At 53.9% G+C, this 27,173-nt stretch overlaps 5 protein-coding genes across 5 annotated transcripts; 3 read left to right on the forward strand and 2 right to left on the reverse strand.

Annotated features, from left to right (window-relative positions):
• Positions 1-1,162: 1,162 nt before the first annotated feature.
• BDZ83DRAFT_561237 (uncharacterized protein) lies at positions 1,163-6,535 on the forward strand (the record flags this gene model as incomplete). Its single annotated transcript, XM_060503563.1, has 5 exons — positions 1,163-1,720; positions 1,782-1,873; positions 2,155-2,902; positions 2,984-3,330; positions 3,529-6,535. Coding segments are annotated over 5 exons (4,752 nt in total), but the record flags the coding sequence as incomplete, so codon positions are not given.
• A 3,025-nt stretch (positions 6,536-9,560) lies between these two features.
• Positions 9,561-13,262, reverse strand: BDZ83DRAFT_756454 (uncharacterized protein; the record flags this gene model as incomplete). Its single annotated transcript, XM_060514749.1, has 2 exons — positions 9,561-12,965; positions 13,245-13,262. 2 exons carry the CDS (start codon positions 13,260-13,262, stop codon positions 9,561-9,563), a joined length of 3,423 nt encoding a protein of 1,140 aa, XP_060360121.1.
• A 5,264-nt stretch (positions 13,263-18,526) lies between these two features.
• On the reverse strand, positions 18,527-19,132 carry BDZ83DRAFT_62330 (uncharacterized protein). The gene has a single exon (XM_060508374.1). The coding sequence runs from the start codon at positions 19,072-19,074 to the stop codon at positions 18,589-18,591; it is 486 nt and encodes a 161-aa protein (XP_060360122.1). The 5' UTR covers positions 19,075-19,132; the 3' UTR covers positions 18,527-18,588.
• Positions 19,133-21,438: 2,306 nt separating this feature from the next.
• Positions 21,439-22,368, forward strand: BDZ83DRAFT_636302 (uncharacterized protein). The gene has a single exon (XM_060509247.1). It carries the CDS (start codon positions 21,482-21,484, stop codon positions 22,079-22,081), a length of 600 nt encoding a protein of 199 aa, XP_060360123.1. The 5' UTR covers positions 21,439-21,481; the 3' UTR covers positions 22,082-22,368.
• Positions 22,369-23,979: 1,611 nt separating this feature from the next.
• BDZ83DRAFT_756456 (ABC transporter) lies at positions 23,980-26,346 on the forward strand (the record flags this gene model as incomplete). The annotated part of the gene is made up of 3 exons (XM_060514750.1): positions 23,980-24,765; positions 24,820-24,900; positions 24,961-26,346. 3 exons carry the CDS (start codon positions 23,980-23,982, stop codon positions 26,344-26,346), a joined length of 2,253 nt encoding a protein of 750 aa, XP_060360124.1.
• Positions 26,347-27,173: the final 827 nt, after the last annotated feature.

Raw genomic sequence — 27,173 nt, forward strand, 5'->3', positions numbered from 1 at the left:
TCTAACCCCTGTCAGCCTTGCCGCCAGCCCAATCACTGCCCCTGACCAGTGCCGGCATGAACGACGTATCGAGGGATCTCACACAGCACCCTGCCCACGGCCGGTTTGAGATCCTCTTCCCTCCTACATACACTACCTACTCTTGTCAAGTCTACTGTCAAGTATCCCATTTTGCAACTCGACTCTTTAGAAGGACCAGACATCATTTCGACCGATTCTGGCTCTGGGATTGGCTTAGACCATCCGCTGAGGTAACATCTGACCGGGTCCTCCAAGACCCCATACCGAGAATAACCTTGGAAATAGGCTACCACAGTATGCCCGTTCCATGAGACGAGGCCGGGTACTTCGTAACGATACTGCAGTTTGCTGGTACTGCTGGTACCCTTTGAGCTCTGTGCCTCCCTATCGTGTGTCCCTGGCGTTACGTCTTCCTGCTCCCCATCTTGCTCCAGCGCGGCAGCCCATACGTAGACGCAGCCGCAGAACCACCGTCCATCTATCCGTCCAGCCGTAGGTTTCTCTATTGCATACACAACCACATCCAGATCTACCTGCTCAGAGTCTCTGACTATCCGTACCTGACCTTCAACCATCTGCACACACCCCCCTCCCGGTTTGTCTGTCTGCCGGCTACTCTGTTCTCCTTCCCTCTTCGTCTGTGCCCCCCGTCTTTGCTCTCCACTCTGGTGCGTCCCCGAAAGAGTATCGAGAGGACAGCCGCCTCTGCTCGTCCTACCGCGCGCCCTCACACATCTCCATCCTGTCATCCTTCATACCATCTATCTGCCACTTCGTGTGTACATCGTGGGGCATCTTTCCTGTCATGTTTGTCTTTGTTTGATCGTGGAATGCTACCATAGTACGAGGCATTCTCACAATGATTCGTTTCCTTCACTAAGACTTTTTCTCTTTCCTTCAACATTCCCCCATTGACTGGGTTTTTTCGATTCTTCTCCCGGCCGGCCCGCGGCCCCGACAAACGAAATGTTCATTCCAGGAATTGTTCAGGCCTTGGTCTCGGCCCTTATCTTGTCAGTCACCCGTCATCCACTCCATCGTCGACGTCAGTTAGGGAAAGCTGGGAGCTTCGAGGTCGAGAAGGAGGCATGGGAGACAACGAAAGAGAGGAGGGAACCGTGAGAACGGAAGGAGAACATTTGCGCTAACCATCCTGATCAATAGTGGAATCGTCATCCAAGCCGCGACGCCCGCCGTCTTTCCTTTAGCAAAGGGCCATGGCTCAAAGATCTTTCGGGACGGCCTGAGGCTGGTCCTCATCACATTCCTTGTATCATCCGCCCTGTGGGCTCAAATAGACTTCACCGGCCTCACCCTCGACCCAACCTCGACTGCCGGATGTCAAGTCGCCGTAATTTTTACTACAATCTTCGATCAACTTGCTCGATTTGCCATTGAGCAGTTCCTGTTATGGGCCATCAACGCGAACGCGAGAGCGCCAGCGAGCGCCATGGTCTATCAGGCGGTCCTCGGCGTGCGGTTCATTCTGGGCGCCGTATTTGTTGGGTTCCAGAAGGCTCAGATTGCCACCGTCTGCGTCGCCAGGAATGATCTTCTGGCTATCGGTGCTGTTGTCATGGTCACAGACTTCGCCGTGATTGCTGCGCTCGCCTTCCGAGCCAATTCGATTGGCATCACGAGCGCGCAGGTGAAGAAGGCCATCTTCTGGGTCATTGGCGCCCTCGCCCTCTGGACGGCGGTACGTTCTACACGCTATTACTCTGACGTATCATGAAACTAATCATATTCTATCTTGATAGACAAGTATCCCAATGCTTTTGGGCATAGACACCATAGAGCTAATCTTTAGAACTGCCCTCCCCGCCACTGGCCTGTCTATCCTTCTCAGTATGTGAGAAGCCTTCGGCTCGCTGCGTCAATTTGCTAACACTTCCCAGGTATCCTTACAGGCTCTCTGGGAGTCTTGCTGCCCCCTCGTCAAAAGCAAGAAGTTCACCCGGATGCTCAGTCCCCGCGAAACATCAGTTCCAGCAGAGACATCTCAACTTCAGACACTGACTACCCGCCGTCGCGATACGAGGACCTCAAAGGAGGCACGATTACTACTGTCACGACTTTCAACCAGCCTGTCGACTTTGGTGGAGGTGGCGGCGCTCTACCCACCATGCCTAGCATCGCTCCGGGTCAGGCATCTACCGGTGTTGGCGGTGTTCCCGTGCAGGGCCAGCTCTTCCCACCGATTCGGGCGCAGACGGCTCCTCCCAGGCAAAGCAGAAGCATGGACGCGAGACCTAACATCATGAAGGGACGGAGCATCTTCGACAAGATTGGACCGGGCTCGAACATCAAGAATGCTATTTCCAACCCGATCCTCCAGGACAGCGGCGAGCAGAACCCCCTGAGCAAGATCGCCACCATCGACCTCGCCACGGCTGCAAAGAACGACAGGGAGAAGAGGGGTAACGACTTTACTTCGATGCAAAGGAATTCGAGTTTCAACGCGCAGCGCCCGGCTCCCAAGCCCCCAGCGATTACTCCGGAAGAGGCTCTCAAACGTGCTCAGAGTGGAAAGAGGAAGGAAATTGGGCTGAAGTCGCCTCCTGCGGAACCGCAACAACTCCGGTCGGTTGGGCTCATGTCGAACCCTCCCGCAACGACTTCGTCCGCCCAGCTGTCCCCCGGCGTGGAGGAAATCAGACGCAGATCCCCCAGGCAAATGCCAGAGACCCTCCAGCAGCTCGAGAATGAAAAGAGACCGGCCACGCCCCCGCAGACCGTACCCGTGAGCAGCATCTCTCCGCCTCGCCCACAACGGCCGGAAAGACCCCTGAGCCCCTTTGAGACGATGGAAAGATCAGCCAGTCAGCGTACCGTGGAGAGGACTATGAGCCAGAAGACGCAAAAGACCCTCGATCGTTCCGTGAGCCAGAAATCCTCTACCGCGACCGAATTCACGATTGCGTCACCGCCCCTTGGTCTCGTGCCTCCGCCTCCGCCCAAGAGCGCTGCTCGTTTGATGTCACCCACCAAGAAGCCGGATCTGCCACCAACCTGGCCTATCCAGACCGCCGTTGACCCGACAATCCGTCCTTCCAGGCAAAAGCCTCTCTCGCCCAAGACGCCTGGTGGCAGCAGTTTGCAGCGACGGCCGACTGGTGGTCTGCCGTCGAACCCGAGGGCTATGGCCATGAGGCCTTTGCCCAAGGACGCCGTTCAACAGGAGCAGACTGTCATGTTCGTGAATAAGATCCAGTACAACGACCCGACAGCAGTGCAAAGCATTATCGAGGGAGCTTCGAACCAGGCCGCCAAGACGCCTCTTATGCAGTCTCCTGGGCCAGGGCTCAAGTCATCAGGATCCGTCGTTCATAGACCTCGCCCGATCCCGAGACAGCAGGGCAAGGACCGTCAAATCTTCCCAGCAGAGAACTCTCCTAACCACAGGCGGAGCAAGTCAGGTGGTTCCATCATGAGCAGGAAATCGATTCTTTTGTCGAACCCTGGCAGCCCAACTCAACTACCACCTCTGCCACCACCACCGAAAAGCGCCGGTAACCAGCCTGTACGCGCACTGCCAAATGACACTAAGAGCATGACTTTCGATGAGAAGATGGAACTTTTCTTCCCGGGAGGTCTTGTCAACTCTGAGACGGGCGTCCAGCCCAGGACCCCAGTTCCCGAGATGCCCATGCTTCCTTTGGCCTTCAAGCCTGCAAGCAACTCAGGAGGTGACGAGAGAGATGCTTGGGAATCAGGAAGCAGTCGGGATCAGTCCAAGCAGTCCGATCGCTCAACAAAGACGTCCGTTCGAACTCAAAGTATCCTTGATATCGAAGAGTCAGTCAGGCCAGATCTGCCCCGCAACACCTCCAAATTCAGCGTTGATACCTCCGTTATTACTGGAAGACCAGATGAGCACGATTCTTGGATTCCTGCGTTACCTGTCAATGACACTGCGGAGATCAAGCGAGCATACGATGGAGCAAAGCGCCAGTCATCACCTGTTATTCCGGTTCGCAACCCTAGTCTCTCTGAGTTCAGCGAGACGAGAACGGTCAGGACTCGCGATGAGGAGACTACGACAAATTGGGGATCCATCCACTCACCTGTCGTACCGGTGAACATTCAAGAGGCTACGCACATGCCTAAGCCGACGTGGATCCAGCCTCGCGACTTGTCCATGATCAGCCATAATGACGGCAAGGAGGTTATGACAATCATGCTCGACGCATCTGTTGAGCACGAGAGGGACGTTGAAGCCCCGCAAGAGGCTCGCGAAAGCCCTGTCGACCTTCCAGAGGTGAGCCTCGCGAACAGAGGCGCTCGCTGGCATCGCCGCATCGGTGACGAGAGCATCACATTCACTGAGCGCAAGGAGCCGGTGCAGTCGCGCAGACAGCCCCCTCCGAGGGCTCTTCAACTCAGATCTCCTGTCAAGAAGAACGCGATCGTGATGCACGCCGCAGAACCTTCTCCGTTGGAGTCACCACAGCATGCTTACGAGATGATTCAAGCGCAACTCAAGAAATTGGAACAGCCGAACCGCGACTCGTACGAGAGCCAGGGACAGAGGATTCGTCTTCTGGAATCTTTGGAGGCTGAAATGGGCCAGCAAGAGAACCAATGGCACGAGATGCAGCACGGTCTCAGCCGGGACTCCATGTCGACAGTTGGGACGACATCGGTCCGCAACTCGCAACACGAGTCTGCAATTGTCAACTCACGAAGCCTTGCTCAGATTGACGAGTCGCTGCAAGAGATTCCCCAGCGCAACAACATTGCGTTAGACCGGCGCAATTCCCGTCGCGCTCGGATGGGCAGCATGAGCAAATCGTCGTCTGAAGATCTGAGGACGCTAAGCGCCTCTTCCCTCTCTTCTGACGGCACCAACAACAACCGCACCAGTCTCTGGCAACAGCGACTTGCGGATGCTCAAATGGAGTATATGGAGAACGCTTCCGAACTATTGGCAAAGAGAAACCTCAATTTCTTGTCTGTCTCAAAAGCGCCCTTGAGTGCGACTGCTGCGGCGTTGCAGCTTGGCAGTCCTACCCCACCGGACACCGACGAAGAGTCCGACGGTGGTGACGGTGTCGACGCTCAGATACTCGCGAGGCTCATGCCGAACGAGCGAGCTCCCGCACCCCCAGAATGTCTGTGGAAACCCGACTCGCCAGTTTATTTTGAGCGCGAACCACCGCTGCTTTGGGCTCCTCCCGCAAACCATGGCGTCGCGTCTAAAGTTACTTCCCCCCAAGGCGACGCCTTACCTGGTATCTCCGTTCGCCCTGCGACACGCAAGGTCTCCGATCCCCTAAATATCGTGAGCTCGCAACTTTGGCAGCCCGATCACACTGCTGCTAAAAAGCTACGGCCCACCTCCGGACTTTGGCGTGTCTCTTGGAGCCCTGAGCCCATCAAGGATAACTTCCAACAGCCCCAGCGTCCCCTGACCCAACGCCCACCAAGACGTAGCAAGCGTGTCACACTGTTGCCCGATATCCTTGAGAGCCCGCAACCCCTTCCTGATAAGAGAGGTACGCTCGGTATCTTCCAGTTTCCCTGGGGCGAGAAGTCGGACACCGCCACCGTCCAACCGCGTGGGCCAAGTCATATGTTTATGGCTATGCCCGGTACTATGTCAACTGGTGGACCTGCAGTACGTGCCGCATTAGAAGCCCGCGCAAAGCAACTCGAAGCTCAAGAATACTCCTCTTCCTTCTTTGACGACTACGACGACGAGGAAGAAGGCGACGACGAAGTGTCTGATATTGAAGACGACGAAGACAGTGACGACGGCTTCGACGAGACCACCCTCTGGGAAATCGCCAGTCTCCTCCAGTCGGATCAGGTCCCATCCAAGAACAGTCTGCTCCCCCAGCCCATGACATACCGCCCAGAGTCCTTTGCCGAGGAGTACATTTCCGAGCGCTCTCAGTCGGAGTACGAAGACTCCGAGGACGAGAAGACAGCCGAGGGCAACGACGACACCAAGAACGATTCAATGGTCATCACCATCGCCGCCGAGGAGTTCTCCTCGCCGGAGCCCGTCTCCCTTCTCTGGACACCCAAGCCAAAGCAGTTCATCAGCCGTCGCACCTCAAAAGGTCTTCCGCAACCCGATGCCCGCATCTGGGGAAGCTACCTCGACAAGATGAGCGCCCCTGCCCGCGTCCGCGAGCGTCCCCCAGAGCCCGCCGTCATCCACAGCACTTCTCTCTGGACCGCGCCTGCAAAGAAGCAAAAGGTGGCCCAGTCCAACACTCCCCTCTGGAGCAAGCCGCAGCAGCAGCGCAAGAGCAAGACGACGTCCATGTGGGCTGCCAGGCCCGCCGTCGTCTACACAGAATCTACTGGCCTGTTCAACCCCAGCCACAAGCGCGCGTGCTTCAGGACGACGTCGGCTCTCCCCGTCGGCCTCGGCATGCCCTCCGCCGCCCGCGTGACGTCCGAGGAGCTGCCTCAACTCGAGTCGTTCAGCCTCTGGGTCCCTACGCCCGCAGAGACCCGTGTCGAGGACTGGATGTCCCTCGCCGTCGCCAGACCCAGCTCCCGCGCCTCATCCGGCCGCTCTACGCCGTCTCTGGACACCGCATCAACACGATCTGACGATGAGGAAGTTGTTTCTGACTTTGAGCCGCTCCCCGAGGTCCCTGCCGTCAAGCAACCGACGTGGTGGGATTCCCTCAAGTCCCAAATGTCCGCTCAGCCGCCGTCCCCCCAGCCTGAGCCCCTCCGCCGCACAACAGCGACGTCAGCGCAATGGGAAGCCGCTCTGAACGAGGCCATCGGCGCGATTCCTGCGCCGCGTCTCGTGCGCAAGGCTTCCACACCGTCAGAGTGGGCAGAGGCTCTCAACCGAGCCGTCATCTCATCCTTCTTCAACGCAGCGACCTCTCACCCGGCCTTCGCAGGCTCCGTGACGACAACAACCACTTGTGACCCCGCCGTTGCAAACCCAATCTTCTTCGCCTCGGTTCCTTCTTCTACCGTACCCCTCTGGACCGCCCCCGTCGTCACCGTCCCCAAAGACACGGGCATCATGTGGATCCCGCCCACCAAGCCCCGGCGCCACGCGCACGACACGACGCCCATGAAGTCCGAGGACCCGGAATCCCGCCGCCTGCGCATCAAGCGCACCAAGAAGATGGGCGGAACCAGCACCGACCCGTCCACGTTTGGCCTCGTCAGCTTTGACGGCCAAGCCATGTGGAACAACGTCTACGGTGCCGAGCTTAGAAGCCGGAGTGTTACGCCTCTGGGCGGTGGACGGTACTGGATCGCGGAGGACGTGGCTCAGCAGTCTGTGGAGGAGGATCTGATCATCCAGTTTGGATGAGAGAAGAATTGCTGTGGTGTTTGTGGACAAAAGATTGGAAATGGATATCCAGAATTAAGAAAAAACAGGACCTGAGATTGTCATCTCAGGTAAAGGAATCGGTGACACGATGTACGAAGAAATCAGTGGTCCTTTAACATAGCGTTTTGTTTCCGCGAGGTTGTGGGAAATTCCCTTCTTTTTCTGAAATGACTTTTGCAGTCACACCCACACTCAGACAGTGGTTTTCTTTTTATCTTGTCTAGTAGCTACAAAAGCTTGAAGTATTCCCACCTTGTTTCCCAGGATCAGTAACGTGTGTTTATGTGTGTGTGTGTTCTTGTAACGTGGTAATATCATCCCCTTTTGTCACACACGTCAGAATGTCATTGTCTCTTCAAGACACGGGGCCATACACTACAGGAAAGCTAGTCGGCAGAAATGGAGGATCCTCCAATATCAAGATCCATTCTATCCATGCGATGGGCCGTCGTGTTTCTTCCAATGTTGCGCGAGCCACCTACCTGTCTCTATTTACCTAGGCAGCTGAGTTCAATCAAACCTGTCATGTATCATCCAAAGAAGAATAGCCCTGGAAACTCGAAGATTTGGGTCCGGCTACAAACCGTAGAGTTGGATTTACCTAGGACGTATGGGGCTTCCTCCAACCAACACCACCAAAGGAGTTTCCGTCAACTCTATCTAGAGTTAAAGAACAACAACAAATGGTAATCTAAAGATGGCTAGAGTACACTGCATCTTTTGCTTCTCTTTCCCTAAACCTTGCCTATCCTTCTATATAATAAAGTAAGGTAGTAGAACCCTGATGGCTGCAACTCGAATCGTCGACTACTACCCAGCCCCATATAATCCTTCCACTATTCGTACACAAAACGTCTTCACCTTCGTTCTAGCGACAGTCACATTCCACATAAAAACGAAGGACTCTGCAAGAGAAGACTCTGAAATTATTTGCCATTCATTAAGTCTCATGTTACGACGTCTTCGTCTTCGTCTTCGTCTTTTCCTACTTCTTATCCCTCTTCGCAGCGACGTCATTACTCCCATCATATATATATATATATTCCAATACTCGAAACGTGCATCATCATTATTCAAAAGGAACCCTACGAAAGCCTTTCCCTCGGTCCTTCTCCACTTTGACAAGCCCGGAATTAATACTTGGCATTATTTTGTGGCCCGTCATGATCCATGTTCCTTTCCCATCATAACCATGTCAAAGAGTACGCCTGACGAAAATCGCTAGTGAAGAGATGATATGAAAGAGGATGAGCCCTGGTAACGATGCGAATTCGTGCCAGGTATGGCGACGCCTCCCAAAACAAATAAGAAAGACATGGTGCCTGGCGAAAGAGGGAGGGAGGGTGGAAACATATGCCCATCATGTACAGTCTTGTAATCATGAGCTGATGGAATGGAAGCGAAAAAAAGACCACCATACGCGAAGCAAAAGCATGTACGAAAAAAGGAGGGTAAAAAAGCCGTGAGATATAACCAATGGGCCGACCAATGAACTGATCCTGTCTGTTTTGTTTTTGCCTCTTCGTCTACCCATGGCATAATGCCACTGCAAGAACTAGCTGAAAAAGAGTACTAGGTCTCTAACTGAGGTAGATATCTGTTTCGGCACATGGCCCATCTTCGCAATGTGGATCACGTGTCGTGCGCGATGCTTTGATTCCAATTTCCATTTTCCTCTTTCATTTCCTTGCCCTTTTGTTTTGTTTTCGTTCGCATTCCCATTTCATCATCCACCCGTTCCTTCGCCAGAGGGTGCTTGTCCTGCCATGGCATTCCATTAAACCTGGGCTTGAGGACTTGCCTAGCGAAATCGTACATGATTACGTCGTCATAAGCCTTCTCTCGTTGGTAAGAAAATAATAAAGAAGCGTTAGGGAAACCCAGCTGGAAAAGCTGGAATATGTATCTGTCTACAAGGCTTGTTGCCAGCCACAGATGTCGCAGTGCAGAGAATTGGCGGCTCGTTCCATTCGGCCGAGTCGATCGAGTCGAAAAAAGCTGCCGGGATTGTCTTTTGTGTCGGATGTGGCGGCATCGAGTGAAAGAAAAAGGGACAAAAAGAAACCCCCAACTGAAAACCCCCCAAAACCGTCGCTATGCAGACAAGAAAATCAACAATGTTCGTACATGTACAGGGCTGTTGTAGCCCGAGAAGAACGGACAGGCCGTCACGCCGTCAAGGTTTCAGATGTTGTGATTCAACATCTCTTGCCTCATCTCAGCTGACCGTCATCATTTGCATCCGTTGTAAGCCGCTTGACGGCGAAGCGTCAACTGATCCACGACCGAGTGCAGAATTTGCGCTTCTACTGTGAGGCAATTTCTTGGGCGGGCTGGATGGGGACGGAGTATGCTCTGGGGTGAAGACCCTGGTAAAGGCCGGGCTATCGTTGTGCTGCCGGGGTGTTCTGGCAGGGCTCGATGTAAGTTGGTCTGCGCGGCGTATAACCTCTGACAGGATGTCCCGGAGATCGCCTGCGCGCTTGACGAGAGCCTTAAGGCTGTTGGTGCCAAAATGCAGCTTGTCGTCGCGGGCAGCGGCATCGGAGACGGATCGTTGCTGCATGGCGTCCAGGACGGATCTGACAATATCGGTAACGTCGTGGCCACCCATATTGATGTTATTCTCCGGCGTTCTGGGTCGCGGCGGAGGAAGCTCATCCGGAGCGGGACTGTTTCCGCCAAAGATGTCGTCGTCTGGAGAGAAGACCGAACGTCTACGACCAGCGGGGCGTTCACGAATGACGGCTGTTTTGGAAACGTTGATCTCGTGTACCTCATCAAAGGGATCTTCCTTCTCGATGGGGTCCGGCGACGCAGCGTCGAATCCGCTCATGATAGAGGACGAGTCCACGTCCATGCCCTCCAACTCATCTTCATCAGGTGACGCGAGTGCAATGATGCCTTCGGCTTCCTCCCAGAGACCTGCGTTGGAGCCGCCGAGCATATCCAGATCTCGACCATGGCGACACAAACGCTTGAGATCGTTGACGAGCAGCGAGAGCTCTCTGATGTGGCCGGAATGCTGCTTGAGGCTAGGTTGTGACGCTTGAATGGAGGCGGGAACGACCATTGCGAATGCGTTTTCGGTTTCCTTGTCTTCGCTCTCGTTGCCACCAAACTCAAAATCATCGTCCCAGTCCTCGCTGACAGTCTTGCTGCTCAGGCCCCAGGTGCCGAATTTGGGATTCACTGGTCCCCTGTCCGTAGGATCGTGGACTACTGGCACACTTTGGCTGCGGACGTGCATGGCTGAGGGTCGCATCCGGATAGCGGCGCGACCACCTCTGATATCAAGTTCTTGCTTTCCATAGGCGGTCTTTGGTCTGAAGGAGCTGCCAAGGTCGGTCTTCTCTTGGGTTGGTTCACTCCAGTCAAATATGTTGCTTCTCGGCCTCTCGCTAGGGTCGTGCGTTGCATCGGCGTTGCCGTTACCGCTAATGTTGGCAAGCGCCATGCGCAAATTAGGGCTAACGCCACGCGAGTTCATCGAGCTAGGAGGCGATAGCTGGTTGCTGTAGGCCATTTCGTCTTCGTCGCGTGCCCAATCTTCATCGAAATCGTCTTCGATAGACAGGCGACCAAAGTCCTTGCTTCCGAGCGAGTACTCATTCGAAGGGCGTTCCAAGCTGTAGCGCGGTGCCATGGTGTCCGAATCGGTACGAATTCTGGGTTCATGATGAACACGGACCGGCGTCGGCATGTTTTCGTCCTCTTCCATGATTCTCTCATTAGCATCCCACGAGTGACTGAGCATTTCCTGAATGGACAGCCTCTTGGCCTTGGGATGACCGGCAGTGCTTGGTGGCGACTCATCAAACATGTGGTCGAGTGGGGTTTCCGCTGCACGATTGCGATCGGATTCGGCAGTTCGCAGCGAGTCAAAGACGGTATCGCTCTGTAGATCCGTGTCATAATCATCGCCAGAAATAAATCTAGCATCGAAATCGGAGCTGTTCATGGTCGAACTACGGTCTGTCGTAGCGCTGCGATTATACGCAGCTAGCGCTGCCGAGCCCTGGGAACTGCCAGAGGGATGTATTGAGCGGGGAGATGGAGTAACGCCTCCCGACGAGGAGCCAAGTCTAGAAACGTCGACGTTGAAGCTGGAAAGACGTGAAAGCGGCGGCAAGGGCGACGAAGAATTGCGACTGCGCGTCCTGAGGTGCGTATTTGAAGTGGGGTCTAGGCTGGCGGCAAGGTGATGCTTTGGCGACGTTTGAGACTCGTCTGTAGCCGCTACAAGGTTGTTGTCTTGCGCTTGCGCCTGGCCGGGGGATGTCGTCGTAGGCGCAGACACATGCCGCTTATTCCCACCACCACCACCACCTTTAGATCCCGCCCCGCGTTTTGTTCGTCGGAGGCTGCCAGCTCTTGGCATCCAATTTGGGGAGTTGAAATGCATTGTAAGCGATCGATGTGTGCGCTTTGTCGGTGTATCTTCTGGTGTTGACGGGGTGTTGTCTTCTTGCGACTCTCTTTCTGTTTCCTTCTCACAATGAGCCTCCTCGTTTGTGTCGTCGACGGCTGATGGGGGATCTTCGACAAGAACCAGGGCTTCTTCAACGGGCGCAACCGAGTCTCCCAACATGCCACTCCTTATTAAGTAAATATCCTGCTTTTGGCTGTCGGGTACTAGTATGCGTTTTGTTGTTGCCGATCGGGTGCTGGGACTCCGGTCAATTATACGGTCAGGCACGCTCCGTGCAATGACATTTGCTCTGCGATTGTGGAAAAATGAGGTCCACTTGGTTGTTGATTTTGATTTTTGCTGTAAGGTCGATTCGCCTTGGGGTCGCGGTGGCACAGGGCCTTCTCCTGCTTCCTGAAGATATTGGTCAAAGGAGAACTTTGGTTCTGCAATGGGCTCGATGTGGTTTCCGTCGTAATTGATCTGGTGCAAGGTGGCAGATCTTTGGTGGCTCGTCGCTGGTCGGCGAAGACTGGGAAGGTGTGTCCTGGAGCGACGGCGCATTACAGGACCATTCTGGTGTGCCGAGGGCGGGCGCTTCACCAGTTTATTCGGAGGCAAAGGAGGAGGAACAGAACCGGTAGGCGAAAGGATCGGAGCGGCGGAACCGTGAGAGAAAGCGACAGACTGGTTATCGAAACCCAAACTCGATCTGATGCTTCCGTGTTGTGACAAAGGCCGTAGTGACAGGCGCCTCATCCAGGACCCACTGGAGGAAACAGAGTCTCTCGTATCCTCATTGACCGAGGGCGCAGCTGCTTGGTCTCCCTGCTTCACGTAGGACGCTCTCCTGCTGTGCAATATGGAAGGCGCAAAGTTGAAGTGAGAGCTGAGAGGACGGCGAGGGCGCGCAGAGGGTTCGGCCGGGGCGTCGTTTGGGTTTGAATTCGAGTTGGAGTTGGAGGTGAAGGAGAAGTGGGTGGGAAGCGGCGAGTAGCGGGCGTCGTCGAGGACCGGCAGCTGGGCAACAGAACTGGTGCCGGGCCGTGAGGAAGAGACGGGCGGGCTGCTCAGTCGATGATTCGGAGGAATGTCTTGGTCTGAGACTAGTATCCTCCTGTTGGAAGAAGACTGTGTGGAACTCGAATCGTCGGGATGAGCAAACACTAGACCTACAGCCGCTGCAGCAACGGCAGTGCCAGTTCCCACGAGCTAATGAGGCGACGAGTCAGCAGGCAAGATGGGATGAACCAGGCAACAGAAGAACAAGATATCAGGGACACCGGTGCTGTGTGCGGGAAAGCATGGGAATGGAGGAGTATATGGGAAATGAGGAAGACCCATATAGGGCGGGAATTGGTGTGTCTACGGGAGAAGAAAGCATGCGCAACACAGTATCCGCGTGGTTGTGATCCAAGCAGGTGTTGGGGGGATGCCTGTCGGGGTGGATGGCAAAGGCTAGTAAGCAAGCATGAAGGCAATCCAACTTACACTGGGAACAGTCTGCATGATTGCAGAGCCTTATTCGACGCGGGAGAACCAAGCTACGGCTACGAGGCCCAAGACGGGCATGCGGGCGGAAGAGTCGTGGATGCTCTCGAGAGACGTGGTGAGCATCGTCAAGACATATGGGCCAATTTCTCGGGTCGTATGGTGAGGAATGCGCGTGTCGAGCCTTTGTGATTTGCGAGGTGTGGGTGGGTGGGTTGCGTCGCGGTCTCGGCGGGCAGAAAGAAGACGGATTCCAGGAGAGGGAAAGAGTAAGAGAGAGGGAGAGAGAGAAAAAGACTGAGAAGTTTGAGAGAACAGGGGAGCAAGGTCGAATCGAAGTAAAGAAATCCTAGACAAGAGCCGTTGGCGAGTTGAGCTGGTGGTGGTGGTGGTGGTGGTGGTGGACGTAAGGTGAGTTGTCTAGTTGAAGAGCGAGAGTGAGGCCCGAGACAGAGAAAGGGCTGTATCGGTAGGGCGAAAGAAGAATCGCACACACGTCGAGCGACCGTGATCTCACACAGACGGATTGACCCTCGGACAATCAAGTAATACGGCCAATGGGTCCAGGAAACCCCCCCGTTAGACCAGAATAGAAGGCGAATGGAAAGAAAAGGACGCTGGAGACCGAAGAGAAGGGAAGAGGAGGAAGGAGGAGGAAGAAGCGCGCAAGCGGGTTGAACGCGGTAGAGGTCAGATCAAGCCAGACCCGGACACGGTGAGGTGAAGTAAGGACCCGTCCCGGTAGGAAGGTAGGTAAGTAGAGGTAAGTTAAGGTAAGGTGAGGGCGAGTTCGAGAGTGGGTGAGGAGGAGAGCAAGGTGGGTGGAATTGGAGACGGGATGGATGGGTGGACGGGCAGACGGGGTGGGCGGCTTTGGTGTGGTGTGGGTGAAGTGTATGGTGTCCGTGGGAGTTGATTCATTCGTTTTCTCGGATGGTCAAGGTAGTAAGGTCCAAGTCCGGATCCAGGTCCAGGTCCAGGTGTCAAGGTCCAGGTCAAGGTGTCGGTGCTGATGCCGGTCGGTGCTGGGTGTGGTTCAAAAAGTCCAAGGTTCGGAGAGAGGTCAAAGAGGAATGGACGACGAGGGAAGCAATGCAGATGCAGAGCAGACAAGAGCACAAAGCAGTCTCTGTGTGTTATGGCAGAGTACAAAGTCGAGGAATTGGCAGCTAAACCGAGTATAGAGAGGGTGGACACTGGATGGACAGGTCGCTGCGGTATGGTATGGTATGGTATGGTATGGTAAGGATAATGGAGAACAAAAAGAATAAGAAGAAGAAGCAGGGTCGTCGTTCCCAGAGAGGATAAGACCGGGATAGACCAGGCTAGCTGAGCTAGAGACTCTCAGTCTTGAGTCTCGACTGAAGTCTGACTGGCGGCCGAGCAGGGTAGGGTGGGCGTGGATCGTCTTGGAGGAATCGGGAATTTGGAGACGCAGGCAAGGCTTGCCAGTATGTACAGTAGTAAGTGGGAGTGGAGGGGGCCAGGGGCAGCCGAGGAGGGGAGAAGATACAGTGACAGAGATTCGACCGAGTACGTCTTTGTCTTTTTTGCTTGTGTCTGTCTGTATCCCGTAATCCGTATGAAGTTGTTATTGTAAGGTACTCTTGGTTCTGTATTCGGTTGGAAAGCGTTGCTGTAGTTGTGGTTTGTCGTTTGTGTTATTTACTGCTCTTTCCCTTGCTTGACTTCTTTCCTTTTTTCTTCGTCTCTGTCAAATTTTCCTGTATTTTTTGTTGTATTTTTTTTTTTTTCATAAACAAAAGCGGGCAGGAGATGGCAGATGCGCAGACACACAGACACGGGCAGAAAGAGAGAAAGATGGGAGAATGAGAGCAAGTGGAGCTTGGGGGGAATGGGGAATGGCAAGCGGGCCAATACCTGCGCTAAGGTACCTGCTGTCATGTACGTATTCCCCTAGTACTTGGAGAGATGGGAGTACAGCCTGGGAAGGGTAGGAGGTACCTTTCATTACCTTTCGCGCAAGAGCCACTGGGCAAATATGCACCGATAGCTGCTGACTGTTCGCAGCCCAGTGCCTTGAACTCTGAAGTACTTGACTACTTTGTGGTGCAAGGTACCTTAGGTAAGGATTCAAGGCAGGCGGGTGTCCACTCTCAGGGCATTATCCATGTTTGCAGGTGCATAAGGTACCTGGGACGGCGAGTGGGCCATCGCTACGAGTTAAGGCCAGGAGTGGCCCTCGCTGGCGCCTCTCTTCCAGTAGCCGTGGACGCGTGGAGCAGCAGGAGATGACTGCTGAACGCTCCGAGCCAGTCGCTGCCCCGGTAAAAATGACGGACCTGCAAGCCCGCGCCCAGCACCCAGGGGACCTGCCTGTGATGTCCTGCACCCTCCATTGGGCCGTTCCTTGCTTTCCTACGCAGTAATGCACCTCAGCTACCAGGTACTTGCCGTCCTTGCCTTATTCACTGCTTGGTTCATGTACCGCAATAAATCTAAGTACCGTGGGTAGTGCCATCAATGTTATACACAATACGACAATTAATTCACCCATTAATCAACGCCTCCTGTTCATTCCTACACACTTCGTACACTTTCTACGCAGTGCTGTGTATGTAATACTCACTCCTTACACAATGCAGTACGGATGCAATAACTGACTTGGAACTAACTCCACGACTCTCTTTCCTTTTTGTCACAACCTGCCCATGCTGACCCGGGCAATAACACGCTCAACCTGTTGATAACACACCGCAACAACCAACAGCCAACAGGACTGAGCACACGGCCCGGCTCAAGAGCAAACCACACCTCACTTGAATTCCCATCCCACGCCTTCTTAGTCACAAGCAGAAGTTACAACTGCCCGACGGAATCCTTCCTGCAACGGACCGCTGCTTGTCTTTGTCCTCGTCTCGTTTGTTCCTCCTTCTCGCCCGCTACGCAACTTCCAGCATGGTGAGGCAGCGCCAACCAGCCGCCATGTTCCATCTCTGTTCCGCTTCTCATTCTCATCCTTCCCGTCTTCTCTGCTCCAAATACCTTACCTACGGGTGCAACAAAAGGTACACTTCCAGAATACTGTACCCAAAGCAGTAATATCCAGAATGCTCAACGAAGCCCCTCTGCAACACTCTTGACTCGAGTCCAGCCTCCATCCAAGCCTCGATGCTTCTTTGTTGCTTCCATGGACGCCCCTCTTCTCCAAACAACCCAAAACAGACCAGCTCTGATCCGTACCGATGCTACACTGCTCAGAGGGGGGGGGGGGGGACTACTCTCGCCACTGCCACCAGCCTACCGGTGCCAGCCCCCTGCCACTTCACAAAGAGGCTATTCCAGAAACCAATCGAGCCAACGTCTATCTGGGCTTGGGAAATCCGGGCTGCCGTGGGTGCGTGGAAAGAAGAAACACCGAAAGAACACCACCTGTCCTAGCGCGAGATCGGCTGAGACCTGCTATCTCATCTCCTTGGCACACTCCAGCAGGCTCAGTAACCCACACTCTTGCACCCGACAACTGCCTACGGATACGGTACACTCACTAATACCTGACTACTTGCTTTGCTTTCCTCCTCAAATACCAACTTTTGGCGTTCTCGACCGGGCCTGTAATGACAGGGAAAAGGGTCACAGGCCGCCTCGTGGCCCTATTCAACACACGTCCGTTGAAGTTGGAACGCTTGTCCGTGTCTGGGACTCTTTAGTCTCTCGCCTTGCCAAGTTGCCAACATCAACCTGGTCTCACTCGAACCACCTTTGCTTTGAAAAATCACCTCCCTGACCCGGCCTAACTCTCGCGTGGTTGCTTGCCGATGACCATGGAGCAGATGGTACGTGTATCCGAAGGGGGCCGCCGCGCGACTACTACAACAACAACAACAAGAAGCCCACAACAACTCCCGGCGCTTTCAAAGAGCTGACGGAAGACTATCCTTTGCAGGGGCCATGCCTGAGCTCAGAAGCGCCCCCTCACTCTCGGAGAGAAACCCAGGCGTATCGATCCCCGGAAGCGCCGCAGCACTCGCTTCCTCGCTGTTACTCGCCATCTTTTTAATTCAGGCTCATTCAGCGGCAGCCTACCATTGCTAGCGGATAGCACTGATGGAGCCCGTCTGTGAACCCGTTGGGAACACCTACCTACAGAGTACAGATACATCTACGCTCAAACCATCAAACTTGCAGACAGGCCGCATGGCGGCGACATGCCGTCGACACTATCTGTCTTGTGGCCTCTGTGGACATTGTACCGTGCACAGCATAACCTATGAATCCTCAGCTCGTGTCGCCGACCACGTTTGCACGGCGTCAAGCCACGCTCGCTTCACTTCTGACACCTGCAGCAACTCTGCCTGTTTCTGTCTCTCATCTCGAGATTCGATGCCTACTTGCGTTGCCAAGTTTGTTGTTGTCCGTCGTCTATTCAGCCCATGGGCACCAGCATGCCGCCATCTGCCGTTGACTTGCCTCATCTCGAGACATACAATACCATCTTGGACTGCCACACCTCCTTGGAAAAGGTTTCAACAAAAAAAGGTACGGTACGACCATGACCACATCCTCTATTCCTCTTACACAAGCAGAAGAGTCCTTGCCTATCTTGTCAGCGCACAAGACTGTCCAGACGGTCTGTTCCTTATTCGCAGCCGTGCGGAGGACTCAGGTCCTAGGGTGGAGGAGGGACCGTGAAGCAAGTCGACAGAGACTTGTAAACAATACCGCGAACCGTTTCCTATCAAGTCGACCAAGGAAGACCCTTTGATCTCGCAGAGACCGGCTCGGTTTTAGCAGCTTTTTCTTCTGCAACCGTCGTCTTCACCTCCACCACCACCACCAACATGGCGCCATCAATCTACTCCGTACTCCTCCGCCTCTACCACTCGCCAACGGCGATCCGTAAGCTACCGGACGCTGATAGACGGCCATGGGAAGAGGAGCAGCAAGCAGAACTACATGTACCGGAAAGAATGGGGTTTCGTGGTACGGTGTGCGGGGGATGGAGCTGAAGCATCGGTGTTGGAGATCAGCCAGGCCAACAAAACAGGTCTCCAAAGAAAAGACCAGACGATGCAACTCCATCCGACAGCCACAGAGCCCATAAAGTTCGGCACTACGCACGGAGGAAGTGGCCCTCGTCCTTTTCCCCGCCTCCCGGTATTTTCTTTCAGCTGGTCCGATGCATCAACAAGCCGGGGCCCTTTGTGCTCTTCTTTTCTTTTTTTCTCCCCCCTCTCTCTCTCTCGTCATCTCATCTGAAAACCCAGGCCACCGGGGGGCGATGTATCTCGCTTTCGTGGTATCGATGCTGCCACTGGCGATCTCTGTGAGACCCTGGTACACAGACGTTCACGCACTCACAGCGCGTGCAGCATGTTGCTTGTTATCCTAAGATCTTGTGCTGCGGTTCATCAGCAAAAGCCGCGTGGTTGAGCGAGACAACACAGGTTAAAGAAGAAACGATGCCCCAGAGACAGGCAGACCGCCGACCCAGCGGGCTGGCCGCCGGTCTGATGTTGTGATGGGATGGGACCTGAGTCTTGACCACCAGTTGAACCACCACCCCGCCCACAGTGACGAGGTGACATGGGTGGTAAGACTCAAGAGAGGAGCCTACGCAGTATCCAGTATCTAGTATCCACGAGCAAGGGCCCGCGGCTGGTGGGCCACCTGCCGGCCTGTGTTTTGAGTTGCGGTTGCCTGACAGCCATTGACAACGACAACAAACCAAAACAACAACACACACAAAAAGCAAAACAAGTAAACATCCTACCCGAACCGGCATACGCACACTTACAGATAACAGCATGGAAGGGGCCCTCCCCCCATGCTGTGTGATCCACGACGCAAGGCCCGTCACAAACATCATTACCTGGCTGTTGTTAGGTGATACCGCAGAACACGTCGTTTCAACATGCGCATGCCATGTCTTGAGACAGACCGAGATGGACTACCTATTGACTTTAATGCCCTGGTCCTTGCCGACGTCAGAAGAGTTTAGCTTGCCCAGACGTTCCATTTCATACCCCGCTCCTTCCATCTCTTTATCGTTCGCAGACGTACATACGAAGATGACTGAGAACTGAGAAGAGCGGTGGTTATCAACAGTGGCGAGTAGACTGAGGTGAGGAGGCTCGGGCACCCCTCTCCATACCAGATCAAACATCACTCCAGCCTCACCCCCACCGACGCAATAGATGAAGATGTTTCTGCTCTCTTGGGGGAACGAACCACTCTTTCGTTCAGGGTTACCCGCCCAATCAGCATGTCGCCTTTCGAACTGTCGTTTGGGATACACTAATATCCGTAATGCGTCCTTCACCCCCGCTCATGCCATTGGCAATCCAGCTGGGGAGGGGAAAAGAGAGGGTCTGACAAGACAAGGTCAAGACGACGATCTCTTGTGAGGCTCTCTCTCCGACTCCGACGTCTCTTTCTCCGCCAGCCATCATCTGCAAAAAAAAAAAAAAAAAAAAAAAAGAAGACAAGTGCGAAGGAAAAACTGCAGCGGCTGGTTTGTGAAGCACTGAGCAGTGAGCACGCACGTTTGCAGCGACCTCGTGTCGGTACTCACCCGCACCACTGCCATGTTTTCTTCTCGAGTACCGTAAGTCCGTACAGAGAAATGAAGAAAACATGCGGGAAAAGTCCTAGTTCCGCCTGGCTAGCAGCAAACTTTCCAAGTTTCGCCCATCCCGTCATACCGCAAACCCGAACGCCTCATGGTGTCCAATTCGTCAGCCAAACGCACTCATCCATATTCGAGGCAGCGCTTGCTTTAGCGGGCAGGGCGTACTTGGCATTTGGTGCTCTAGCGTAAAAGCTTTCTGCCCAATCTCTGAGCTTCAACAGAAGTCGGAAGAAAGGGAGATGGACAGCGAAACTAGAGCCGAATTACGACATGTGGCCCGCCATTTGCATCTGCAAATCCGGCATGGCACAAAAAAGATGTATTTGGGAAAGCTCGCTCCACGGGACCCCTGTTATCGTGGGATTCGGGAACCGGGGGGTGGAGGAACGATCTGACAAAGCCTTGGCCAATCCCATCTGCTGCCGTTGCGAGAAGCTCTTGAGCGTTTCGAGGTGACACAAATGATCCAAATTGTCTTTCTCCCAATGTTTGACCGAGAGCTTCAGCACCTCATCGTCACAAGACATTGTTAACATTTTCGAGCAGCCAAGGGTCCAAGGCTAAAGTAGAGAAAGGACCCTTCTCGCCGCGCCCTAAGCTGGGCCGAACGAAGCTCTAGCAAATGTCCGGTAGTGCATGATCCGGCTTTGAGCTTTCGAGAATAACGAAGCTACCGCATCGCCGGCCTTTACGACCGTTCCAACTAGAGCCGGCAATGAAAGAAACACGAAGCGAAGCCGTCTGGTGCCAGATACATTGGCGCCGCCCGATGAGGTGAACTTGGTCTTCCTGATGACCTGATTCTTCGTCTTGCGCATCCATGCAAGACTCAAGAAGAGAGAGAAGCGAGGCAAGGAGGGTAATATTGCGTGTTTTTTGTCCCTCGGTTCATAGAACAAGAATCGAGGTTCAGGCAGGTAGCTGCTCCATGCACACAACACACGGCCGGCCGACCAAGCCCGTAAGCCAATTGACCAGTAGGAGCTGCCAAGACATTGCTTCGAGGTTTTACTCCGTCGCTTGGTCGACGCCCAGGCCCGGAGAGATACCAAGTAGGGTTATAAGTTGAGAACTTATGATGGGGTGAGCAGCTTCCGATGGACTGATGAGTTCCAACTCACCTGCAATTCTTCTTTTCATATCTGAGAAAGACAGAAGAAGAAAAAGAAAGAAAGGCATGGTGCAGAATAGCCGCAGACCAGTTGGGATCTCAATCCATCCAGATGCCAGGCAATGTCGCGACTTGGGAAGCTAGTCCATGCAACGTGTGCATCGAATATCGACCAATGAAGGAGGTTGGTAGGTTATGAGAGGACGTTCGATAGCGCTCAGGGTTTCGACCAGAGGTCCAGGACCAGCGCACACCTCACAATCCCACACAGACTGTTGCCCTGCTAGTCAATTTAACCGCGTGAAACTTGAAACCATCAAAGCCTCTCTTGGTCCGCGGGGTTCGGTACGAGGACGTGGGAATCGGTATGGAGACTCGGAAGGAGGGTAGACTGGGAGAGCTCAAGAGGCAATGCGACAAGGCCAAGTTGTGGTCCGGTCTGCCGACGTCCCGGTGGTCGCCTGTGCAGACTCCATAGTAAAATAGTGTAAGCCTGCGTCGGAACCTGTCCTTATACCGCTCCCGGGGAACGGTATGCAGCTAGACGACCAGCTGATGAGTGTGTTCTGCAGGTCCTGCAAGATTCCTGCACGACAAGTCAGAAAAAACCTGCCATTGAATATCGTGCATGTACTTAGTCCTCTGCATCATCCAAAGGATTCGCCAAAGGAGCCACGGCCCCCCCCATTGACTGGATGTGAGCTTGTGAAGATCGTTCTGCCCGCAATCTTTTCCCTCCCGCAAACCAGACGGGAAACGTTCTCAACGATGGGACCCGACCCCCTTGGCGCTGCCGTTCCGATTCTCCGGTGCGGCGGTGCCGTCGAACCAGAAAAAGGCACAGGTTCTGGTGCCGACAGACTCTCCAATGACGAAATCTCGATAGGCAGATGCAGAGTCGCCAAAGTGGGACAGAGGTGGATGCTTGATCCATACTTGGAGTCTGAACAGGGAAGCCTGGCAAAGAGCCTCCAATATCAAAAAAAAAAGGCGCGTGTTCTTGATTTAGGTCCGCCCCAGAGAAATCCCGCAGGGAGTCGAGTAGCCAAAGTCAATTGGACATGGCCTTTCCCAACACGGAGGATCACCGTTGAACGAAGTTTGAATTTCGGTGTGATTCGCGTGCCATCGTAACCATCACAATCAACCTCATCACTGTTCCGTTGCTAGTTGGTAGGGGCAGAAGTCAGATAGATCCTGGTCCGTCATCTCGCAAGTACGAGTGCCCCAGTACAGAAAACAATCAAGGTAGGACAGACTCCAGAGAGGGTGGTAGATGTGGGAACGAACTGCGCGCCAGTGTCATCGGAATCAAGGTTTTGCTCCGGGGACCCCTAAAGCAAAGCTCTGTGGTTGCCCGATCTGTCTCGCATGCGACTCTGAGCGGGAACAGGAGCCAATATGTGGTCGTATTGGTAGGGCAAAGGTTTTGAAGGAGCAAGTCCAGCCTTGACCGTGAGCAGATGTTCCCACTTGACTGCAGCGTCCAACGTGATACGGAACTCGGGAATTGAATCCCACATTGAACTTCGGTTGGAGTTGGGTCCGCTTTTGGCCATGGAGAGGAGACAATGACCGAACCGTGACTGAATAGGATGACGCGGAATTGTGTCCGGTTCGAGGCCGAGTTCTCTGTCGCCGTCTACGAGTGAGGTCGAAAGGGTTTCGCTTTGGTTGTTGCTGCTGTTGTTGCTGCGTTGCAGCCGCCATCTCGTTTTCGTTCATTTCAACGTTTGTTTTTTCCCTTTGAATCTCCATGGCTCATTTCCATCCAAGACACTGATTGCGGCGATGATATCCCATTTCGTCTTCGCGTGTCCACTCTGGTGAGAGTTTGCACAGATTGTGCAATGAGCATCGAACATCGAAATAACTTTAACCTGCAACTGGGATCCCCGGACGGATCTCCAGCGCATGGCGGACGTAGTATGGCGTGAGCAGGGCCAAGTCCCCCAACGACATTCGAAACTTTCGCATGTTGATGGCTCTTTTTTCCCTCTCCTAGTGTCAGAGACTGATTGGTTGCCATGCGACAAATGAATAGACGATCCTCTGCAGGTCGTCGCGTGCGTCCTACGGCTGACGCGATTACATGCAGCTGCGCGAAACATTACACGCTGTTCGTCCATCTCCGCAAGTCGCGTCGATGGCCAAGGGTACCCAGCTCGATGCTCGGTGATCCGCGGCTCCCCATTCGCTGGTGTTGGTTAGACTAGACTCTGCGAATGCTTTTCAGCTGGCCAATGTCAAATTGAGACTTTGGGTTTCATCCATTTTCGGCAATGTAATGTCGGTGACGGCGGTGGCAATTAAGACGTATTTCGATAGAGCGTCTACAGCGTACGGATGGAGCGTCGAGAATTGCCGTTTTGCCCGTTTGTCTCAGCCGACTCCATGGTGTCAGGTCAATCGGCGATGTTATCCATGCTGTCGGGACTTCAAGAGGGAGACAACAATAAGTCTGAGTCGGTCCTTGAAAGACTTTGAAATATCGTTCATTCGCGAAAGGTTGACGGAGAGAAACATTGGATTGTGCCATTTGTTTGCCTCCTTCTGAATTCAGAATTCAAGAGCAGTTACCAGCATTCTCCAAATGCAGGAGTTCATTTCCTCTTTGCACCTGCCTCAATGGCAGTGTTGCTGTGTTGTTGCAATACATCTCATTGGTCAGAATGCTAGACATCGGCCTGAAGTCGCTGGACGCTGCCGAGGTGACATAAGCCGCCTCGAAGGACGTCCTAACGGGCCGAGCTTTATCCCGATTTAGACCTCAAAGCCCGGTCAGGGCACTCGGTTCAAGGTCCACATTTTGAGGCTTGTCGTGAATATCGCATCTAGATCACAAGTGAAGTCGTCATAAGGCAGTTGCAATAGCCTAGCAAAGTGACAATATTCTGGGCTTGCTGCTACCTCATTTATCTCACGTCAATCGACTGTCGCAGAGCCAATAGCTCTGCATCGCTAACAGATTCGTTGAAGCAAATTTCTACCATCACCGCCACCACAAACTTACAACTTTTTGTGTTGCAACCATGGATGCCGAGATTAGAACCGTCTTGCCGAACATCGACCCGGTGCTCTCCGAGTACTCGGTCGGGTACTTGACTCACGCATCAACGATCTACTCGGACGAGGAGGAGCAGTCTGGCGTCTCACCACTCGCCGAGGCAGCCGCCACTGTCACCGAGTTGTTGCTCTCTGCCTCTGGAAAGCCCGACGCTAAGCTCCAGGAGAAGATTGAGAAACTCGTTGGAAAATGGGTAGAGAAGTACACCGAGTCCAATGGAGGACTGCGAAGCGGTCCTTTGGCCGTCAGACGCCTTGATGAGACTTTCCAAGTCAGTTCTCAGCGGAACATGTCCTCCACTCTGGCCGTGTCAACGGGAGCTGTCGATCTTGAGTCTGCAAACGCTCGCAAGGTCGAATCAAAGGTTGATCGAAAGAAGCTGGAGAAGGCCGAGCGCAAGATTGCAGCCAAGCAGCAGAAGAAGACCTTCAAGACGGTTGAGTATGAGGCTTCCAGATTGCTCGACGAGCCTGAGTCTACTCAGTCATACGAGGAATTCTACATGGCTGTCAACCCTCTCCAGATGGGTGGTTCTGGCGCGAACAAGACCAAGGACATCAAGCTGGACAACATCGATGTCTCCATTGGTGGCCTGCGCATCGTGACCGATACGGACTTGACCCTTTCCTATGGTCACAGGTACGGTCTTGTTGGACACAACGGTGTTGGTAAATCTACGCTTCTTCGTGCTCTGTCTCGCAGAGAACTGCCAATTCCGCCTCACATTACCATTCTTCACGTCGAACAGGAGGTAAGAATGAATGCCGGCCATTCTCGTCTCTGTTGTATACTAATACTTGCATAGCTTACCGGTGATGATACCCCTGCAATCCAAGCTGTGCTTGATGCCGATGTGTGGCGCAAGGTTCTTCTCAAGGAGCAGACTGTAAGTAATGCGCACTTACAAATCTCTGGGAAAAGTGCCGTTATGCTGACAATCTTGTAGGAAATTACTCAGAAGCTGGCAGAGATCGAAACCCAACGTGCGGGCATGGCCGATACTTCAGCCGATGCCGCCAGACTCGACAAGGAAAGAGAAGCTCAAGACGGCAGGCTCGGTGACATTCAAGGCAAGCTTGCTGAGATGGAGTCCGACAAGGCCGAGTCAAGAGCCGCAAGTATTTTGGCTGGTCTCGGTTTCTCTGCCGAAAAGCAACAGAATGCCACCAAGACCTTCTCCGGTGGTTGGCGTATGCGTCTGGCGTTGGCCAGAGCCTTGTTCTGCGAGCCTGACTTGCTGCTTCTCGACGAACCGTCCAACATGTTGGACGTCCCCTCTATTGCTTTCCTTGCCAACTACCTCCAAGGATATCCGAGCACGGTTCTCGTGGTTTCTCACGACAGAGCCTTCCTCAATGAGATTGCGACAGATATCATTCACCAACACTCACAGCGTCTCGACTATTACCGCGGTGCCAACTTCGAGTCCTTCTACGCCACTCGCGAGGAACGCAAGAAGACTGCGAAGAGAGAGTACGAGAACCAAATGGCCCAAAGAGCCCATCTTCAGGCCTTCATCGACAAGTTCCGCTACAACGCGGCCAAGTCTTCCGAAGCCCAGTCACGTATCAAGAAACTCGAAAAGATGCCGGTACTCGAGCCGCCCGAGACAGAGTACAGCGTGCAGTTCAAGTTCCCTGATGTCGAGAAGATGTCGCCCCCTATTATCCAGATGACGGGCGTGACGTTTGGTTACACAAAGGAGAATATCTTGCTACGCAACGTGGATCTCGACGTGCAACTGGACTCTCGTATCGGCATCGTCGGTCCCAACGGTGCGGGTAAGACAACTATTCTCAAGTTGTTGATCGGAAAGCTGTCGGCCACGTCGGGTATCATTTCGCAAAACCCCCGTCTGCGCGTCGGCTTCTTTGCCCAGCACCATGTTGATGCCCTTGACTTGACGATGAGTGCGGTTGGCTTCATGTCCAAGGAGTACCCCGGCCGGACGGATGAAGAGTACCGCAGACAACTGGGTGCCTTTGGTATCACGGGCACGACAGGCCTGCAGAAGATGGCGGTGCTTTCCGGTGGTCAAAAGTCGCGTGTAGCGTTTGCTTGCCTTGCGTTGACCAACCCGCATATCTTGGTTCTTGACGAGCCTTCTAACCATCTCGATATCGAGGCGATGGATGCGCTCGCTACGGCCTTGCAGGAGTTCCAGGGTGGTGTTCTGATGGTTTCTCACGACGTCACCATGTTGCAGACAGTGTGCACCTCCCTCTGGGTGTGTGACGGAGGCACTGTTGAGAAGTTCCCCGGTGACGTCCAGGCCTACAAGAAGAGAATCGCAGCCCAAGCCGATGCGGCTGGTGTTGTCAAGGCTCATTAAGGGAATGTGTTGTGGCCATGATAGTTTATGTAGCTACCATTATTCTGCAAAAGATAATGCCTCGATCGTCAGTCACCTATGCTTTCAGTGATGAGTGCACTTTGTGAACTTTATGAAATTGATCTGCGTTTGATAGCTCTCAGGCACACCGTTAGCTCATTTGGCAGCAATGGAGCCCCCCTTGCAAATGTTGAGCTCCACTAGCAATTTAGCATTTTCGGTCAGTGCTTGAGGATCAGTGCCGAGCAATCCAATGCCATTCATGTTGGTGCACTCCTAGGCTCTGTGTTTGACATTGGCTTTCGGTAGGGCTGCTCGATGCCAGTGCCGCACCGGCTCCGATTGTCAGAGAGTCCGTAGCCTCCCGAAGCTCAGCACCATTGCCTGCAATTCATGCCTTGGATTCCCGGGTTTCTTATGGAGTGGTTGGTACTTTATCTAGACGTGTCGTTGGATGTTTGGATGCCTCAGCAGATAGTCGGTCACCCCGGGTCTCGGATCGGAAAGAACAGAGGAGACGAAATACAGGGGACCTTGAGGTACGTACCGGTTGTGGTCGCGCTGTCTGCCAATCTGCTGTCACCTCAACTCATTCAACCCCACTTCCAATTGGTCTTTGGGGGGGACACTGGGGGGCACTGGGGGCCACTAGAACGGCCACTTGGAGAGACTTGGGCGGTCGTGGGCGGGTGCCTTGCACTGGTCTTTCCCCAATCGGGGTCGTGCACGGGCCCGACTAGCACCACGCAGTAAACAAGCGAGCTGCACCCCTTCCCTCTGGCCTGTCGCTGGCCTGTCGCTGGCCTGTCTTCTGGGCGTCCACCGAG

The sequence above is a fragment of the Colletotrichum acutatum genome, assembly GCF_030867785.1.
Source record: "Colletotrichum acutatum strain CBS 112980 chromosome Unknown BDZ83scaffold_127, whole genome shotgun sequence".
NCBI lineage: Eukaryota > Fungi > Ascomycota > Sordariomycetes > Glomerellales > Glomerellaceae > Colletotrichum > Colletotrichum acutatum.